The following is a 21,673-nucleotide window of genomic DNA, read 5'->3' as shown; positions in this document are numbered from 1 at the left end:
TGTGTTGAACAAAACACTAACAAGAACCAAGAAAATATGAAGACAGAAATCACAAAACTTCAAACTGAAATAACATGTCAACTAACAGGCCTCAAAAACTCAGTAAACGAAATGAATGACAAAATGGATAAGCTCTGAGACAGAGTAACAGAAGCTGAGAATAGACTTGGTGCTGTTGAAGATGAGATAAATAACAATTCCATACAGTGGGAGAGATTAGAAAAAAAAACATAAAGCAAATAAACAGACAGTATAAAAATTAGTCAAAGAATGGGAACAGATGAAAATAGAAGTCTATGAAAAGATCAACAGAAACAACTTAAGAATCATTGGAGTCCCAGAGACCCAGGAAGAAAATTTCCAGGAAGAATAAATGGTCAAGATCATTAAAGAGAAACTTCCAGAGCCAAAGAATAAATGTGATCAAATCCTGCATGCTCGAAGAGTACCAACCAAAAGAGACCCCTGAAAAAATACCCCAAGACACATCCTAGTCACAATGACAAATCCACAGATAGAGACAGAATTCTAAAAACAGCAAGATCAAAAAGGGAAATTACATTCAAGGGAGCATCCTTGAGATTTACAGCAGACCTGTCACCAGAAACACTCAAGGCCAGAAAGCAGTGGTGGGATATTGTGACAAGACTGAATGAGATGAATGCTTCACCTAGAATACTATACCCAGCAAAACTTACTTTCCGGTTTGACAGAAGAATACATGGTTTCACAGACAAAAAACAGCTCAGAAACTTTACAGACTCAAAACCAGTCTTAAGAAAAAAACGGAAAGACCTAATTTAAGACAAGACTAACCAAAAGACACACCAAATTTCTATATAAAGACAGCATTAAATCCCAGGACAATTCTTTCTCTCAACGTCAATGGACTAAATGCACCAGTTAAGAGACACAGAGTGGCTAAATGGATCAAAAAACTCAACCCAACATTCTACTGTCTACAGAAACGCACCTGAATAGTCAGAACAAACATAGACTCAAAATAAAAGGCTGGAGAAAAATTATCCAAGCAAACAACACGCATAAAAAAACTGGAGTGGCCATACTAGTATCAGATAATGCAAACTTTATACTCAGGAAGGTTGTAAGGGACAAAGATGGATATTTTATATTAATCAAGGGGTATGTAGAGCAGGAAGAAATCACTCTCCTAAACATATATGCACCAAATGAGGGTCCAGCAAAATATTTAATACACTTGTTGACAAGAAGAAATACAAATGGCCAAAAGACACATGAAAAAATGCTCCACATCACTAATCAACAGGGAGATGCAAATCAAAACAACTATGAGGTACCACCTCGCACCCAGAGATTGGCACACATCACAAAGAATGAGAACATGCAGTGTTGGCGGGGATGTGGAGAGAAAGGAACTCTTATCCACTGCTGGTGGGAATGCCATCTAGTTCAACCTTTATGGAAAGCAATATGGAGATTCCTCCAAAACCTGGAAATCGAGCTCCCATACAACCCAGCTATACCACTCCTAGGAATATACCCTAAGAACACAAAAATACAATACAAAAATCCCTTCCTTACACCTATATTCATTGTAGCACTATTTACCATAGCAAGACTCTGGAAACAGCCAAGGTACCCTTCAACAGATGAATGGCTAAAGAAACTGTGCTATACACAATGAAATATTATGCAGCTGTCAGAAGAGATGAAGTCATGAAATTTTTCTATACATGGATGTACATGGAATCTATTTGCTGAGTAAAATAAGTCAGAGAGAGAGAGAGAGACACGCAGAATGGTCTCAATCATCTATGGGTTAAGAAAAATGAAAGACATTCTTGCAATAATAACTTTCAGATACAAAAGAGAAAAGAGCTGGAGTTACAGCTCACCTCAGGAAGCTCACCACAAACAGGGATGAGTTTAGTTAAAGAAATAACTACATTTTGAACTGTCCTAATAATGAGTATGTACGAGGGAAATAGAAAGCCTGTCTAGAGTACAAGCGGGGGTTGGGTGGGGAGGAGGAAATTTGGGACATTGGTGATGGGAATGTTGCACTGGTGATGGGTGGTGTTCTTTACATGACTGAAACCCAAACACAATCATATATGTAATAAGTTGTTTAAATTAAAAAAATAAAGAAAAAAAAAAAGAAACTGTGAATAGAGCTCAGTGATAAAGCACTTGCCCAACATATAAGGGACTTTGGGTTTGACTCCTGGAACTGAAAAAATAAAATAAAACGGAATAAAAGCAGTTTAGACAATGGGAAGTAAGGAATGCAACAGGGCATAGAATACAATAACTGAATAAGAACATTAAATACTGATATATGATATGAAGTAAACAAAATGGTGCCATGATATTGTGAGATGGTTGCTGTTTAGGGTTAGATGCCGTCTGAAAGTGAATATGGAATGTGACCATGAATGAAGGATTGATAAGTGAATATGTAAGTTGACAAACCACTGGTGCAGAACATCACAGGATAGGAATTAACTGGGTGCTAGGACTTAAAGAAGTGGCATGTTAAGGGAAGTAAAAAATTTTCACTGTGGGTAGAGTTGGCAAATGGGTGGAGATGGTAGGTAAAATCCGAGTTGGCAAAAAAGATCCTTAGGGTTTAGGGGTGAAGCTTACAAATTATTTCTATACAAATGTACAATATGTCACCAAAAAAGATAAGGTGGGATAATGATTGGAGCTATTTTACCTTTAAATGGAAATTTTAAGGGGCCAGATAGAACCAGAATTAAGCTACTTGTATTGCAAGTGGCCAATCACAGTTCAAATCCCTGGCACTCTATGTGTTCCTAAGAGCACGTCCATGAGTGATCCCTGAAACAGTCAGGAGTATTTGGCTCAAAGGCAATAAAATAAAATAAAATAAAATAAAATAAAAGGATATCTTTATTTGCTGAGGATAAAACAAATTCTGAAGTAAGACAATGTGAATCCAAGAAAACTAATTTAGAGACTATATAGAGAGATTGTATCACAGCCAAGAAGACTAAAAGGACAGCAAGTTCAAATGAATTATATTAATGCAATAAAATGTTTTTGAATGTTTCTATGCAAAAATTAAGAGTACATACTCAGTCGTTTTATTTCATTTTACTTTGTATTTCAAATGGGTGAGGATATAAATAGGCTTACGCAGCGCTTCTTAAGTGAGGTTTAAGATTGTTGTGATTTCTGTGTTCGAGAACAACCCATAAAGTCCCATAGACCTTGCTAATCAGCCCTGTAGAAGCAAAGGGGAAAATCATGACTGAGACATTTTTAGGTGTCTTTCAGTGGTGTGCATTAGCTTAGCTTTGGAGAGCAACTAACTTGATGTGGGAATTGGAGCCAATAACATTGCTCTTTCAAGTCTCAGATGACTCAAGTATAACAGAGAGGCAATAATAATTACCTCGATTATCTCAGTATTCCATCATTTGCAATAAAATGTATCCACAAAATGCACTTCGTTGTTGATAATGTAGCACGTAGATGTTTAGACTTGGCAATAATACTTACCCTTCCATTCAAAGGATAGTGCCTGAAACCAGGTTCCTCCCATCCCTGGCAGAACACAGAGTATGTTTCTGGAGGATAGGATCCAAGGAGAGTCTGCCAGAAAGGTGGTTCTAGACTGCACTCAGCTAACAGGTTGTGGGAAAAGCTGCTTTACTTTTATTGTTCTTTTTATTGTAACTCTCATATTTGCCTATTGGCATCAAATTAGTATGAAAAAGAAAGGTCTTTTTGCTTAAGAATTTAATATTTGGCTCTACAGAAACACCTAAATAACAGCACCAAATAAAAGACTGAGTAAGAATATAAAGTTCAAAAACATGACTTCCTGAGATTTGGAGACATCTGTGAATTTAATTAATACTTTTTTCTGTTTATTTCTGAGTCACATCAGACTGTATTCAGGGATTAGTCCTAGTTCTGCACTCAGAGATGATTTCTAATGGTGCTAGGCCCATCAAATGCCAGAGATCAAAGCTGGGAGGCAAGTATCTTGGTCATTCTACTATCTCAGTCTCCAATAAACAATGTTAAGACCCACTTCCTTAAAAAATTCACAAATATCTCAGGGAGTATTAAAGAAGATTGGAAAGAGGTTTATAAAATAATTACTACAGTGATATTTTATTTTTATTTTTATTATTTTTTATTTTTGGGTCACACCTGGCAGCACTTAGGGGTTACTTCTGGCTCTGCACTCAGAAATCGCTCTTGACAGGGACAGGGAACCATATGGGATGCCAGAATTCGAACCACCATCTGTACTGAATTTGGCTGCGTGCAAGGCAAATGCCTTACCACTGTGCTATCTCTTCAGCCCCTTTATTTTTACTTTTTTAAATTGATTGGTTGATTGATTGCTTTCTGGGCCAAACCAAGCAGTGCTCAGGGATTATTCCTGGCTATGCGCTCAGAAATTGCTCCTGGCTTGGGGGACCATATGGGCTGCCGGGAACCTGATCCCTCCAGATCAGCTGCATACAAGGCAAAGACCCTAGGGATGCTAACCTCCATCGCCTAAGATTTTAAACTCTTATAAAAACTAAAGATATAAAGTAATTAATTAGAATTGGCATATACTAAATATTATTGATTGCAAACTACAATCAATTGAAATATATAATAGAATGACTTTTAAGAAATATTGTTTTAAAAATATCTCAAAATGGACAAAGAAATAGTACAGAAGATAAGGCATTTGCCTTGAACATGGATGATCTGGATCGGAACATATAAATTCCCAAAGCTTTATGAGTGAATTAAAAATAAGCAGAATGAAATCCTGTGCGCAGCCAGGTGTGGCTCAAAAAAAAAAAAAAAAAAAGACAAAATGTAATACTCCTAAGCTCGTGCTTTTGATGCCTTATAGAAGTGGAAGGAAGAAATAGTAAAAAGAGATTCTGAGGAGTCTTTCACTGAGGCATGTTGAGGGATGTGTTGACTTTGGAGCTTAAAGACTTACTAATGTGAGACAATGAGCAAAGATAATCTGAAACCTCACATTTTTCTATTTGGGGAACACTTCTCAATGGCCAGGGGTTACTCTTGGCTCTGCATTCAAGAATCACTCCTGGTGGTGCTTGGAGGATCATATGGGATACCAGAGATCGAACCTGGTGTATACAAGGCAAGAGCCTTACTCATTGTACCATCAATCTAGCCCTCCAGTCTCAAGGACAATAGAGAAGCAATAATCATATTATCTGGAGAAAGTATAATGATAAATATTCAAGGTAATCCTTATCAATAATTTCATTAAATATTATCTCTGTATTTAAAAGTTATGTAACTATCTCAGAAGTTCATCAATTCTTAGAAATACATATCATAAATAGTTTTCTTTTTAAGAATCAATTATATTCTAAATATGTTTTGTTCCTATGTCTTAACAGTTCAATATGAGCATAATGTCACAAACACACACAAAAATTAAGATAAAGAAAAATTTCATTTATAAACTATCAACAAAACAAAATGAACAATACTGTCTGGAAATAATGTAGGCCAAGAGAAAAATACTTGCTGAGAAAGGGCAGTTAGGTGTGGTAACAAACTTGTTAGAGCCAACTACTTAAAAAGGGCAGGGCAGAAAACATTTTCACACTCTGGTTTCAGTAGCCTAAAACCAGGGGGGGGGGGGGAAACCACTAGGTTTCTCTAGGACATTCAGAAGTTTTTGGGTCAAAGCAAAACCAAAAGGGCCTCTTTGGAGTTGTGGCATCAGAAATGATCCTCTCTCTCTCCTCCTCTGGCTCCTACTTCTATAACCTTGTGTTTCCTGCTTTTTTGAACATGATCTATTATTCTCTGCAAGGCATACTTTCTTACTTTTCCAAAGACTTTTCCAATGAAATTCAGGGATATTACTCCACTTATGCTTCTAATTCCCAAACAAGAGCTCTTCCTTTTGTACCTCTTGTTTGTTACTTAAAGTCCTTTAGAGCTATCATTAAATATTCATAAAACAATTTTTCCAAATGCACATTTTCCCTAGTTAAGAACATCAAAAGAAGTCTTTTAAAAGTCAAGGATAGTTTATGTTTTTGAGGCTGTAATAGAAGATTCCAAACTGGTATTTTCTGGTAAAGTCTGGATCAGACTCATAAATTTTCCTAGTAACAAAAGCCATGTTGCAAACATGATAATGTCACTGCAGCCTAATTCAGAATATTACTCACTCTTTCTGTTGCTTTGCTACTTCAGCACTTGGGAAAGTTGAAATTTCCCAGTAGTGTGACCATGATACTATTTTTATATGTTCAGAATCCATTTGTTTTCACTGTAATGGTAACTGTTTATTGTTGGGTTGAGGTTGTAATGTTTGCTGAAAGAAAGGGCCTGAGTTTTTATCGTTAAAACATTTTAAAGAATAAAATTTTAATAAAGTATATGATAAATCCATTTTTAAAGAATCTCTTGGTAGACTAAATAGTATAGCATATAAAATATATTTACTGAGAGAAGGAATTCTGTAACAAAACATGCTCTTTGGCAGCAATGAATAGGACAATAAATTTAAATTCCTCTTATTGAAAGAAAAACGTATTAGGGACTGGAGTGATAGCAAGTGTGTAGGATATTTGCTTGACATGTGGCCCCCTGGGTTTGATCCCTGGCATCTCATATGGTCTCCCAAAACCTGCCAAGCGTGATTTCTGAATGCAGAGCTAGGAGTAACCCCCAAGCACATCCAGGAGTGGCCCCAAAACAAAACAATTAAATGTATTATTTCTTGTGAAGCAAATGTTTACTTTGGTAAACATTCAAGTTTCAGTGCAACTTGAAAACCAAAATCATCTTAAGTATTTCTAAAACACATTTTAAATGGAAAAATATTAATATTCTCTTATCAAATTATTAAATGTTCACTTATTATATATTTTATCACCATTATAATAATTCTAATGACATTCAATAATAAATATTAGTATTAATAATACAATAATATAAGGAAAGCCTTCACAGAAATTTGGATTCATGATTAAGGGGGACAAAATCTCAAAAAGAAAAACAAAAAATGTTCTAGATTTAGCATACTTAGATAAGTCATAATAAAAATGTTCACTGCACAAAATATTTTCATTTTTTTTGTTTTGTTTTTGGGTCACACACGGCAGCACTCAGGGGTTACACTCAGAAATCACTCCTGGCAGGCTCAGGGGACCATAAGGGATGCCGGAATTCGAACCACTGTCCTTCTGCATGCAAGGCAAACACCCTGCCTCCATGCTATCTCTCCGGCCCCATGCACAAAATAATTTAAATTTATCAGAAAAGTACTAATACAAACATGAAACAAAGAGCTAACCCACTTATTCTTTTATCTACAGAAAGCTCTCTTTCAAGAAAAGAAAAGGAGTGTGGATAGGGTGGGAGAGATTTGCCCGTCTGATGGATGTAGTTTCCGGGTTCAACTTTTCATAACCACCAACAAGAGCTATTCTCTCTTGCTGTATCCTGAATCTCTGTATGTTTTTCCCTATTAAACTTTCTCATGTATGTTCCAAATTAACCTCATCCATTTACTTCTACCAATTATCACCTAAATTTTTATATCTCATTATACCATCTTCAAGTTTTTTAGTGGCCCGCTTCCTACTAAATTTGAGGACTGTTTTCCATCCACGCTTAGTCCTTATGTTCTTCCATTTGAACCCCTTTTATTCCCACCCCACCCCCTTTTTGGAATTAGAAAATTAATGCTTTAATTATCTATTTGTATCAATCCTTTTCATTCCACATGCTAAAGGTTGTAAACAACAGGGTTTTGTGGAGTTAGACAGATAGTACAGCAGAGAGAGCATTTGCCTTACAAGTGGTTCAACCCCCAACTTCCTATATGGTCCCTTCAGACCACCAGAAGTTATTCATGAGCACAAATCCAGGAGTAAATGCTGAGTATTGTCAAATGTGATCCAAAAAATCAAAACAAATAAACATAAGGGTTTTGAAATTAGACAGACTGATTTGAATCCTCCTGCCAAACATAATGTTCTGCCTACAAAGGCAAAAGTAGTTTACTAACTTATATTAAACTTTGCTTTTCTGTTTTCATCTGTGAAATAAGGATGAGAGCAGTTCCCATCTCATGTTATTTTAGGTACTTTAACAAACATGTAAACCACTATCTCGGAGAAAAATTAACAAGCCCTTTAATGATATTACGCATTTATTCTGTAAGGATAGATTCTCAACACAACCTCTCTAAAAAAATAAATAAAACTCATAATATCAAGGCCTCTGAATTAATGTAGGTAGCATCCAAAACACCACCTTAAAAGTACTATAGAAATTTTAAATGTCGAGGACCAGAGAGACAAAGAGATTGTTCAAGGGATAAGACCTTGCTTTGTGCATAGTCAACCCTGTTCTGTGTCTAGCATTAAATATGCCCATTGAGCATCACCAGGAGTGAACAGAGTCAGGTGTATTCCCTTAGCAGAGCTAAATATGGCCCAATCTCTCCATCACACTCCATTACATCCTCTTCCCCACTCCCCCAAAATTACCCTTTTAAATCCCTAATGCCCATAATTACATATATCCTTCTTCATCTATTTAAATTACATCTTTTTCTATTTAAATCAAATAAAAACAGCAGCTTCATAGTCACAGTACAATCTCCTGGGGCTGAAGATATCAATAATGGGAAAGGCTATTGCTTTGCACGGTTGGCCCCTACTCTATGGAGAGAATGAATTTCAGACACAATTTATTTATGAAATGATACACAATATTTGTTTAGAGAAATATTTAACTACTTTCTTGGTCACATACTACTACAAAACCCAAGGCAAGTAACTTTAACTCAGTACTTTGATTTGCCTTTCCTATAAAACAGACGTATTATTACTACCTAACTCCATAATTTCTCCCTCACATAATGATTAAGATTATGTTAATTTATTGAAGTAAAATTCATAATGTGGCCTTTCTGTTGCTAATAGAAGAAAGTGAAATTATACTACTTCCATAAATCAAAACTGGGAGTTTTTAATAGCCCTATTTCCTTCCATTGAATTCTTACACTCCTTACCATTGTCCAATCTCATAACCCATCATAAGCAACTAAAACAAATGGTAAACGCTGCCCAATCTACTCTCTAAACTCATCTCCCTAATTACAGCCTCTAATTTACTTTTTCTATTTTTAATTTAAGCTCTACTTGCCAGCCTAATTCTAAAACACTCCTTTTGTGACATGTATTTTTGGAATAACACCATCAGGAGTGCCTCACCATTCCTAGACAGCATGCCTCACCTTCAGTTCACTAATCACCTCTTTATGCACAGGCAAGAGAGAACTTCTTTTGTTCATACCTTTGTACTTATACCTTGTGTTCATGCCTTTGTTCATACCTATGTTCACTATAAGTTCCATCTGTCTTTGTTTTGTTCTTTCCCCCTACTTAGAATGACACTTTGAGGTCTTTGGATCTATATGCATGCTTCAACAATCAGAACAGATTTTATTTGCTTCAAAGAAACTGTACAAATGTAGTCCACTCTTAAAGTACTGTTGTTTAAATTGTGATAGATACATTCTCAGCACTTACTCAATTCTACCATGATACTACTGCTGTAGACTGCTATTTATATGTTTCATTCATACATGTCTCTCTTGTTACTTCCTATTGAATCATCTCTATGTTATACATATGCCAGATCAGGTGTAAGTGGTCATGATGATGGTGAATACTGGGTGAGACTGTTTCATTTAATTTTAATTGTGGCTATTTCAATAGCACTCATAATCATAAATTATTTAACTTTGAACAGATTTCTGAGCACAAAGACAATAGTGTCAAATGTTAACTAAATCTATTAAAATGTATCTTCACTATTTAAGTGTAGAATACCTTGTATTCATTTTCATCATACTAGAATATCTAATAAAAGATACAGTGGTATATCTATTTTGCACACATAATAAAAGTAGAAGTATTTTATGTTTAATAATCTTAAAATGAGGGCACTGACAAACTATAGGGAAAAAAGAACTAGGCAGAGAACTGAATATTCACTTTTGTTACTAATTTATTGTATGTTCAAAACAACACTGACAAAGCATAAACTATTTTGAGAAAGATCAAATACCGTTTTTTCCAGCATATAAGATGACTTTTGAAACAAAAAAAAGTCAACCAAAAATCAGGGGTAGTCTTATACGCTGAGTATATCATGAAAAATGTTTCAATATGCCGCTAAACAAAAATTGTCTGAATAATGCCACAAAATGAATTTTCCAACTCAATCTTGCACCAATCACTGCAAGGCTGCTCGGACTGCCTCTCTAACTCAGCCAATCCAAGCAGGCTTTTGATGCATGCAGATTAGACAATGTTCTGGACCCAAATCTACACTGTAAAAAGTCTGCTCAGATTGGCCAGAGTCAGAGAGGAAGTCTATTACAGTATAACCTTTGAACCTTTGCTTGTTGTGATTGGCTCACTGTGGTATATGAGCACAGGAGCACATGCAGCACAGGAATGTTCTGTCTGATACAGCGAATATAGGCCTAAAGCTATGTTTTAACTGCAAAATTAGGGAGTCGTCTTATACGCCCAGTCATCTTATACGCCAGAAAATACGGTATATTTCTGACTCTGACCTAAGTTTGCTTGTTAAAAACCCTTCCCCATACCCTTTGTAGTAACGTAGGGTGTGGAGATTGGGACTGTGAGAAAGCAACAACAAAATCTTTCCTTTGGGTAAAAAAGATAAAATATTTATAGTTTCAAAATCAGTAGCTTTAAATTAAATTTTAATTATTTTCTTAATTAATTGCATTTCTTAAACAAAAATTACAGTAAGAAAAAAGTGAATAGCATTAGAATAAAGATACTCTTACTAATCATACTAACAATAGCAACAATGGTGATAATAATCAGAGATATAAATGTATGTAGATCACAAAATAACTAATTTACTTTCTTGACAAACAAAATTGGGAAATCCAATTATCTGAATTTTAACATGCTGTCTATATTAAATTTTAGAAAACACTTTCCTAATCCATTATATTTACATTACTGAAGAACACTTGCTGCTTCATTTTACAATCCTCAAAGATCCATTTTTGATCCATGTATACTCAAAGCTTTAAATTTTGTATTTAAGATATTTTTATTGAAGTAACATTGACTTAGAGCATTATGAAAGCTTCATGTGTCAATTGTAAATAAATATTTTATATACTACACTGAGTTCAATGTTCAATTTATCTTTTACCATGTAATTAATTCCTTGTCATCCAATATGCCCTTTCCTTTCACCCAATATGCCCATTATGTCTGATAAGCACTAACATGCTCTTAAAATCTTAAAGTTTACTATTGCCTTATTTATTCAGTAATTTATTTATGTACCATATATGAGTGACATTACTTGATACTTGTCTATTCTGATACTGTTTTTTCCTGATTCTTTTCAATCAGAAAATGATTTTTAAATTGAAATAATAAAAGTGGAGCAGAAATAAAGGTTACACTAGTGAACAAGTTATTAACCCTAACTTCAAAGTATTAGAAAATTGTTTTCGAATCATTGGCATTTCAAAATTTATTTCATGCTCCTTCATGAATGTTTATTAGATATATTAACTCTGATCTTACATGTATAAGGAACTTTCTAGAGTTGGCTGTTCTCAACAAAATAGGCAAGGGACAAAGAAAGAAACCAGGCCCTCTAGTAGCAAAAAAGTGTCAGTATTTGAAAAGTTGCAACGAGCTTCTGGCTTCAGTCATGTGCAGCCAATAATCCTCAAAGAGTCTCAAAGATTCAAAGCTATAATGAGATAAATAGAAGATTAAAGCAGAGTCTACTGGTTAAAAATACCTAGCAGAATCCTACCGAAAAACAAAATTATTTGCTAAAATAACAATCCAAATTGTAGAGTGAGGAAACGAAAATGGCTACCAAAAATTAATACCTAAGATTTTCAAATATTTAAATATTTACTGTTACCTGAATTAGTGTAATATATAAATGTCTGGTACAATTAATCATTTATACACATTTTCTTCTACACAAATTCATTTCCACTTCATAAAATGTGCTTGAGGCATTAAAAATATTGTTAAATTTATCTACTGAAGCAAATGTGATTTTTGTTTTGTAGTATTTTCAATGAGGAAACTTCTGTTCTTTTTTTAGATTTGGTGGATTGCTTTTCCTGAGAGAACCCCAGAACTGAGAACCCTGAACTGCAAACTTGTCCTTTGTCCCAGTTGTTTACTAGTCTTATCAGGGCACACAAGGATTGTCAATTTGATTCAAAGATAAATATCACAAAGATATAATTAGATGTTTTTTTTTCCTGAGAAATATCACGCTAACACCATGAAAATGCTTTTTTATATTTAATTATTAAGTTGAAAAAAATTTCTTGTTTTTTGTCATTATTCTTTTTTAAAAGATAAGAAACTCTGTACTGAAAAGTATATACTTTTTAATAGTACTGCAGATATAGATCAAATTTCAAAAATTCTGTGAAATGTCATTAAGAAAATTTTCCATACAGACAGCATACTATGAAATCATAAATATAAGAATAAAAATACTTTTAAATCCTAAGTTAATTATAATGATAACAGAAATATATTTCTCAAATTAGTGATGTACAAGCCTTCTTAAAGGATCTTTGAGTTAAAATTTTTCAGGGGAAACAGGGGGGGAGACAATAGTAGGAAGACACAATTTGTTTTTGCTCACTAGAGAAGAATACTGTCCAAACCAGTTTACTACCTTACTTCAATTTTTGCTGAATACTGAAAACCAGTTTTGTGCCCCCCCACCCCGCCATTCATCCCCCACATGCCGCCACAAAAAAATCTTCTACTGCCATCTGCTGGCAACTTTTGGTTATTAATTCTCCCCAAAAGTTGCAATGCCAGAAATTCCAAGTTAAAAACAGAATCTTATCTTTTATTTTTTATTGTTTTATTTTATTTTATAGGGTGGACACACCACTAAAAACATTTACTTTTGATGTTCAGGGGTTACTTCTGGTGCACAAGTGTTACTCCTAGTGCTTGGGGACAGTGCATGGTACCAGTGATTGATTCTGGGGTGTCAATGTTCAAGACAGATGCCTTACCCACCGTATTACAGCACCCTAAATTAAAATATCTTTGTTTGTTTTTGTTTTGTTTCTTTTGGGGCCACATCCGGCAGCACTCAGGGATCACTCCTGGCTCTGTGCTCAGAAATTGCTCCTGGCAGGCTCGGTACCAGGAATGGGATAACAGGAATCAACCAGGGTCCGTTCCAGGTTGGCCGCATGCAAGCAAATGCCTTACTACTGTGCTATCATTATGGCACTGTAATACAATCTTTTAAAGCTAAAACAATTTTTAAATGTTTGTCTATCTTCATGTATATAATAATTTAATAACATTATAGATTTCTAGCGTAGATTTCTTTTTAGATTTTAAAAATTACATTATCTAAACGCCATGGTGTACAGTTGTTCATAATACAGTAGTTTGTTTCACAGTTACAGTTGTTCAGGATGGAATTTCACTTACACAATATATAACAACTTTCACTAGTGCACATTTCCTGCCACCAGTTTTCCTCCTGTCCTCCCCATTGCCCCCTCTCCTGACTGCCTCTGTAGCAAACATTTTTCTCCTTTCTATCTCTCTCTGTTCTCTCTGTTTTTCACTTTTAGACACTATAGTTTCAATATTGTTACTGAAGGGGTACCATGAATATCAATTTAACTCCTTTCAGCACCTAGTTCTTGTCCAAAGTGATAATTTCCAACTGTCATAAATATATTTCTTGGAATGGAGAAGCAGAGCCAAAAGAACACATTTTATTACCTTACTCACTGACTCAGATAATTCCAAAAGGAAGTCGGAAAATATCACAATTTCCATTCTCTCCTTTATCACAAAACTCATTCAACTCTCAAGTCAAAAATAAATATTTGAAACTGAATGGTCTTGAAAGAACTGTCTTCAAAATATTCACATCTGAAAAGTCCGTAACACAGAAGTTTTGGTGTCTTAACCAAAGAACCACAGATAGAAGACTTCTCTATAGAAAATACAAGCTCCGAAGATGTTGGCATAGCACCAATGGGGTTCCGAATGAGAAATCAAAGACTAAAGGCCCCATAGAAAAAATTCTGGATTTAAAGAATTTTAAGATTTTCGACTTCTCTTCATTCTCACTTTTTTTTTTTTTTTTTTTTTTTTTGGTTTTTGGGCCACACCCGGCGGCGCTCAGGGTTTATTCCTGGCTATCTGCTCAGAAATAGCTCCTGGCAGGCACGGGGGACCATATGGGACACCAGGATTCGAACCAACCACCTTTGGTCCTGGATCGGCTGCTTGCAAGGCAAACGCCGTTGTGCTATCTCTCTGGGCCCTTCATTCTCACTTTTGAAGTTAGTTCTCTCTCTCTCTCTCTCTCTCTCTCTCTCTCTCTCTCTCTCTCTCTCTCTCACTCTCTCTCTCTCTCTCCTCTCTTCTCTCTCTCTCTTCTCTCTCTCTCTTCTCTCTTCTCTCTCTTTTCTCTCTCTTTTTTTACTTTTGATATTTGGATCATACCAGCAATGTTCAGGAATTATTCCATTCAGGAATTGCTTCTGTTGGGCTCAGGGAACCCAGAAATCAAACCCAGGTTTGCAGTGTGCAAGGCAAGCACCTTTTCCTCTGACTACCACTATGCCCCCTCTTTATTCAGAGAAAGAAAATGTTTTTGACTTTTAGAAATGGATCTCAAGGAATCATTATTCTCTTAATTTAGAGGGCATTTAGAAATTGAATAACTGTGAATTACAGAGTTACAACGTTATTTAATATTGTTTCAGTCATACAATGTTCCAACACCAATCCCTTCACCAGTGCCCACTTCTCTCCACCATGTCCCCAATTGCCCTCCCTTTTCCCAGCCAGTCTCATGCCAGGTTCTTTTCTCCTCCTCCGTTGTTCTAGTAGTGTTTCTTTCCTTAATTTTTCTCTCCCCCTTACCACTGGCATGGCTGGCTTCCAACTGAAAATGTCTGCTCTTGTGTCTTGGCAGTTGTTATTCACCTACAAATTTTCTTTACATCCCACATATGAGAGAGATTATTCTGTGTCTGGCCCCGGCCCTTAGACTAACTTTACTCAACTTTATTTATTTATCATTAAAACAAAAATGCAAGGAAATAATATTTTTGATCCTGCCAATAATATGCTAAGGACATTATTTTTTCAATCACATATTATAGAATTTCTCAATGACACATTGTTTCAACTATTTTAAAACATATTGAGAAATAACTTGGGTTTGACGAACCACTTTCTCCAAAATTAAGAACAACGTGAATTAGAAGGTAAAGTAACAAGGTATATAAAATCCTGTTTCTCTTTTCTATCCCTAGACATGAGCAAATTTGTCTGCTAAGACACTGAAGAATTATCTGCACCTCTACCATGCTATAATTAAGACTGTACAAACACTGCTGCCAAAAAATCACCAGAGTGGGTGGGGAATACAGCCAAGCAAACTCTAATTATGGAAAATGGTTGTCTAAGATCTTACATTCAATAAGCAAAGGCAAGATCAGACAGCTAAGATAGGTTACCAGGCAATATAAGTAGTTTTGACAAATTCAATATGAGCCCCCCTTTGGTAACAATTCTCACCTCCCATAATTCACTTAAAAACACAATTGGGAATATTTTGCTTGGAATCCTACACCTAAGTATTACTGAAAAACAGTTAGGATATGTATACATCATTTTCACATCTATTACCAAAAGAAGGGTTATATTATCCCAATATTCCAGATAGTTTTTCAGTCTATATTTCAGTACCAGCATGGGTATTATTTTCAAAGTTCTGTTAAGATTCAGTAAAATGCATGGTAGCACTCTAGAGTTGTATAAAAGATATGGATATAGCACAATAAATGTATGCAAACTGACATAAGCACACAACGAGCACCAAATCTAGAAATAGCATTTTCTGCATTCTAAATGTGCCCCACACCCCCAGAAATGAGGAATTTTCATTTTACAAAATAATGTTGAGAAGTTTAATCAACAATATTATACTGTGTACTCTTACTGCCTGCATCTGTTATTACAGCCTCAACGTTGAAAGAAGGATTCAATTTTGTTCCTTGTTTATACAAGCATATGAGTATCTATCTATATTTACATCATACTGGTAACTAACTGTGAAGTTCTCATTATATTCGTAACTCAAATACTCAAAGAGCACCTCCTCTATGAAACCTCCCTTGACCTTCATAGAAAAATGAAGTCCTCAACTAAATGTAGAGTAATTTGCAAATAGATTATACTTACAGCTATCAAACTAAATTATAGTTCTGTATATATATATATATGTATCATTCAACTAGACTGAGCATCTCATTGACAAAAATATGTTACTTATTTTATCTGCTTTATAAGCTTTAAACAATGTGCTTTAATCCTTATGCAAGAAATGATTCAATGTTTATTTCTCTTGCCAGACACAAAACACTAAATACTTTTTAAAAAGTGATGTTCTACTCAACTCTATTCTATACTAATAAATGAAAATTAACATTTTTCCCAACTGTCTTAAAGTATTATCGCTATAATGCTCCCATGAAAAGAATGTAAGACAAAACATACATTATTCAAGTTGATTAAATAAAATATGCTAATTTTCATCACCTATTCCTGAGAATATATTTAGTATGTATTAGCTGCCAATAAAGTATGTCATGACAAGAAGCAGACATTTGTTCGTAATCAGTGCAATAAATGTACTTCTCTGTAAAAAGAAGTTCATAATATACACTCTTATAGACATGGTAGTCTCATTTTATCTTCACACTCTCCACAATCATCCTCTACGACAAAGTAAAGAAACATTATTTCTAGCAAGCTGAGATTAAACTTCTGCATTCAGGTCAAGGATTACAGAATAAGACATGCAAACATCTCAAAGCAGTTGGAAATGCCAGAGCTCTCCTACCTGTGTACCTAAGCTGGCTGCCATCATGTGAGTCAGAAGTTTAGCTGCAAACATGGAGTACCTGGCACAGAAGACATGGGAAAGAACAGCCATGCAAAGACCTGTAAGAACAAAAGAAAAAGCTTGCACATCGTTTTATAATCCATGAAAGACAAACAGAAGCATGTCAAAAACCTTTGGGGTAATTAAGTACGAGTGAGCTGCAGCCTTTCTCTGCTGTTGGATGGTTCTGAGACTGTCAAGGCTGCAATTTGAATCCACTCAATTTTGTATAACATCTAACAATTCATTTTAGGGGGAGGGTAGCACTGGTGAAGGGGTTTTTTTAGTCATGGTGCTTTAAAAAATATTTTTAAAAAATGAAAAATATTTAAAAAATAAATAAAATAAAATATTTTTTGCTTGTTTGGGAGTTATATCCAGTGATGCTCAAGACTGTATCTGACTCTGAATTTAGGGATCATTGTTTGTGTTGCTCAGGGTACATTATGGCATGTCTAGTATCAAATCCAATTTGGATGTGTGAAAGATAAGTGCTCTTATCTATGGTACTATCGCTTCCAGCCCCCCAAATATAATTAATTAACTAGGCCAAAGGATAGCTTTCAGTTTTCAACTAGATATGTACACTTGCCCACTAACACTAAGTGGGTTTATTATTTCATTAAGCATTTGGTTTTCATTACATCCATCCATTCAACATTTTTTATTATTTTGGAGGGAAAATCCATTTTGGTGTTATAAAAGCAAGTGGCTTGATGAAATAAGGAATTTAGAGAGAAGAGTAGCATATTTCAGGCATAATTTGTGAACGGTTCACCAAAAACTCAGGTTTAATATTTTCTCTTTTTATTTACTATGGACAGTTAAGTAACTACAATCTTAGAGATAATAAATTTCTAAAAAAACAACCTGATGTTGTTTGGTGCCAAAACCAGAAACAATGTTTATTTCCCCCTTGAGATGATATGCCAGCCTAAATATCTATATATCAAAGTAGGGTATCAAAAATAATTCTTTTTTTTTAAAGAAGTACATATATCCACTTATATTACTTCAAAGGGATGATCAGAACCTCCGCACTAAACCACAAATTTTAACTTATAATTCATAAAAGTGTACCTTAATCTTAGGTTTTAAATTTAGAGTGTATAAGTGCTTAAAAAATTTTGTGCATTTAGATTTTCAAGCTTCTTTTTATATTTTTTTCTTTTCTTTCTTTTTTTTTTAACTGAAGGAGGGCCATACCTAGTGGTGCAAAGAGCTGACTTCTGGCTCCGTGCTCTGAAATGAGCTCCGTACTCCGTGATTATTTCTGCGGGTGCTGAGAGGTCCATATGTGGTGTGTGTGATCAAGTTTGGGTAGGATTCATGCAAGGCAGTGCCTCGCATGCTGTGCCATCTCCCATTCCCACCATGACCCCTTTTATTTTCACTTAAATATTTTATTTCATTCTTATCCTCAAGATAATTTTTTCAAGGAATAATTATATGTGAATGCAGTTCTCCCATCTATTTTGCAGGCATTACGTCTCCCAAGTATACTGATGCTTCCTTAATAGAAGACCACACCTATTTATCATCTGATTTTTTTTTATCCATTCTAATTTATAAAAAAAAGTTTTAAAGTGAATCACATATTGGGGCAAGTTGTCTGAGGGAGGTCTCTGCAAAATGTGCACATAAGTCTATGATTAATCTTTACAGAAATGCCTCTTATGATTTCTTTTAAAAATGCTTTTAAATGTCTCAATAAGATAGACAATGTATCAATATAGTGAAACTCTGAATTAAATAAAGCCTCCGCTAGAAATTTAGCAAAATATTTCTAACAATCCCCTTTTATAAAATCTGCCATAGAATATTTTGAATAAGTGTGCAGGTTCTGAGGCTGCATCCAAATTCCACCCAGCCAACATCATGAACCATTCAGAAACTACAGAGCAATAAATAGTTTATAAATCATTGAAGCTAAAGCATGGTCAAAAGTATTGTGGGTAAGGCACTTGCCTTGCACATGGTTGACCAGGGTTCAATCTTCAGCAACAATATATTCCCCCAAGTACGCCTGGATTAAACCATGTATAAACCAGGAGAAAGCCCTGTGCACAAACTGCATGTGCACACACACACACACACACACACAACACACACATATACATCCCCTCAAAAATACTATTGAAGCTGTCTCTTCAGACTCACTATTGTAAACTTGGAATTTTCTTTGATAAAGTTAGGTTATATTCAAAACTTAAATGTAAATGAGTAAATGAATGTGTGTGTTAAAGAGAGAGAAACAGAGATTAGGTAAAAAGTAGGCAACTAGTAGTAAGTAACTGCAACTTCTTTCAACATTAAAATTCACTTATCAAATATGTTCTTTATAGTAAGTTTACTATAGTAAATGGTAATAAGTAGGAGGATTAGAATTGAGCAGAGTAAAATTAAATAATCAATTATTTTTTCTTGATCACAAAAAGAGTTTCTTCATAGTCACTTCATTTTACTTGGCCACACTTGGTAGATCTCTGTACAACTTCCATTCTATGGTCAGAAAAATTTTATCAAGTATATTAAACTTCAACTGAAATGCTATCATGACACCTGGTGGTAGTCCAGCATTCAAAGCTGGTGAAAGAAAATGGGCTAAACAGTCTAACAGTCTAAAATCATACTGTAATATGTTTAGCTGAATGCATGTTTTATTTGGGGGAGAAAATAGGTGCTAAAAAAAAGAGTTCAGTAGACTGTTACCCAGTTTTAAACTGGACTTAAGGAAGATACTGAATATCTTATACTTCAGGCAGTAAATACTTCAGTTAACAAATTTCTAAAGTATTCTATATTAAACATTAAACATCTATATTTTATTTTATAACCAAAAAGTGAATATTAGTATATATAATCTGAATTTACAAGTCAAATCTTTTAGCTAAAAAACTTTTTTACATTCCTTAATATAAAAATGCAAATCCCATCATATGCCACACTAGATTTATGGGGCAATCCCCAGAACTACTGAAAGAAGAGGCAGGGTCATTTTCCAGGAAAACTAAGAGCAACAATACAAGGTCCACGAGATCAGTGTTCAATATAGAAGCTTTACGGCTATGATTATCTCCAGAGTGGGGAGATGAGGTGGCAGGAACCAAATTTTGAGTCTGTACATGTAAGCCATGTACTCCACAACTTTGGGCCATACATTTTACAATAGGCATAAAATTTGGGGAGTATGTGCCACACCTGGCAATGCTCAGGGATAAAACTCCTGGCTTTGAGATCAGAAATCATTCCAGGCAGTGCTCAGGATATGTGGTGGTAGGACTTAAACTGGGGTCAGCCATGTACAAGGCAACTTCCTTAACTGCTACCCTATTTCATCAACACAAAATTTTTAAATGTAATATTATAACCATTTTTGACATTAAGTAAAAGTGTAATCTAGACAGCATTTTATTAAATAAATTCATTGACAATTGTGAAGAAAAAGAAGCAATGAACTGAGTGATTTTCCTTTACTCTTTTTTCAGTGTGCACTGTGAGTTATAGACTCACTTGGAAAAGATTAATTAGTTTGCTAACACTAATGACTTTTCAACATGATTCAAGGGTGAAAGCAGATAAATTACCCTTAAGAAAATGATAACATTGATAGTTTAATTTAGATATAACTTAAGGACAACTAGATTATTTTCCTATGATCAAACTGGACTAAAGATCTTCCCATCTGTTTAATAAGAATTTTAAAATCTGCATGTTGTATGCATATATTATGCTTATATATGAATATGTAAATATAGAATATTTGTTGCTGTTGTGCTTCTTTGTAGTTGCTTTACTAGTTTTTTTGTTTATTTTTGTTTTTGTTGTTTTTTATGTTGTTCTTTTTTCACCTTTCTTCTTTTAAATTGATATTTTATAGCCTCTCTAGACAAACTCCTCCCAGATTTTGTTTACTTTTCTTTTTCCAACAGAACCACATAACTTAAATAATCTTGTTCTGCTTCATAAATTGAGGGGGGAAATGGGTAGTACCAGGACCAAACAACTGTATGAACACTGAGTGGAAATAAAAAATAATCAGACTTAAACACCAAATCCAAGGTCAGGTGGTGGTAGGAATGGTCCTGATTGATTCATTATCACTATGTACCTTAAATATTAAGTAAATTACATAATTTACTTTGGTCATAATAAAAATTTATAAAAATTTGTAAATATCTCTATTCTTTGATATTTAGAATGAGATATTCTATCTACTTTACTAAAGCTTATCCCTTCAAAAGCCAAATAGCAATATTTATCTTGTAAATTTTTCTTTGAAAAATTTATAAATTTTGAATCTCTTCACTCCTTGTAGTCTTCTCTATGGGTAAGCCCAAATACATTCAAATTATTAGTCTTTAACTAGTAAATCAACTATTTGCTTTTTGGAGAGAAGCAAGGTCAATGCTTGAAAACAGTATTGTCTCAGTGTACAGTGGTGGCTCCTAGGGGTAGTTCAGGTACTATGCAGTGCCAGCATTCAAATTCCAACTTCCAATTTACAAAACACATCCTCATCCCTCTAAGCTATCCTCTCTGACTCAGAAATATTAGCTTAGCTTATCCCTGTCCAATGCTAGCTGCAAATGTCACTTCCTTTTAGTAAATCATTTCTACTGATTCCATATTCCTCAGATGTCAACACAATGCC

The 21,673-nt window shown here is 34.7% G+C and overlaps 1 protein-coding gene across 1 annotated transcript in view; it reads right to left on the bottom strand.

Moving 5' to 3' along the window:
• Positions 1-21,673, bottom strand: part of ADGRV1 (adhesion G protein-coupled receptor V1) — a 322,278-nt gene that overhangs the window by 84,166 nt on the left and 216,439 nt on the right. Inside the window, 1 exon segment of the mRNA XM_049769107.1 lies at positions 16,978-17,078. Coding sequence (XP_049625064.1) covers positions 16,978-17,078 — 101 coding nt within the window.

This window comes from Suncus etruscus, chromosome 2 (assembly GCF_024139225.1).
Source record: "Suncus etruscus isolate mSunEtr1 chromosome 2, mSunEtr1.pri.cur, whole genome shotgun sequence".
Taxonomy (NCBI): Eukaryota; Metazoa; Chordata; class Mammalia; order Eulipotyphla; family Soricidae; genus Suncus; species Suncus etruscus.
Note: the sequence above shows the minus strand (reverse complement) of the source record. Positions and strands in the feature narration are given on the sequence as shown.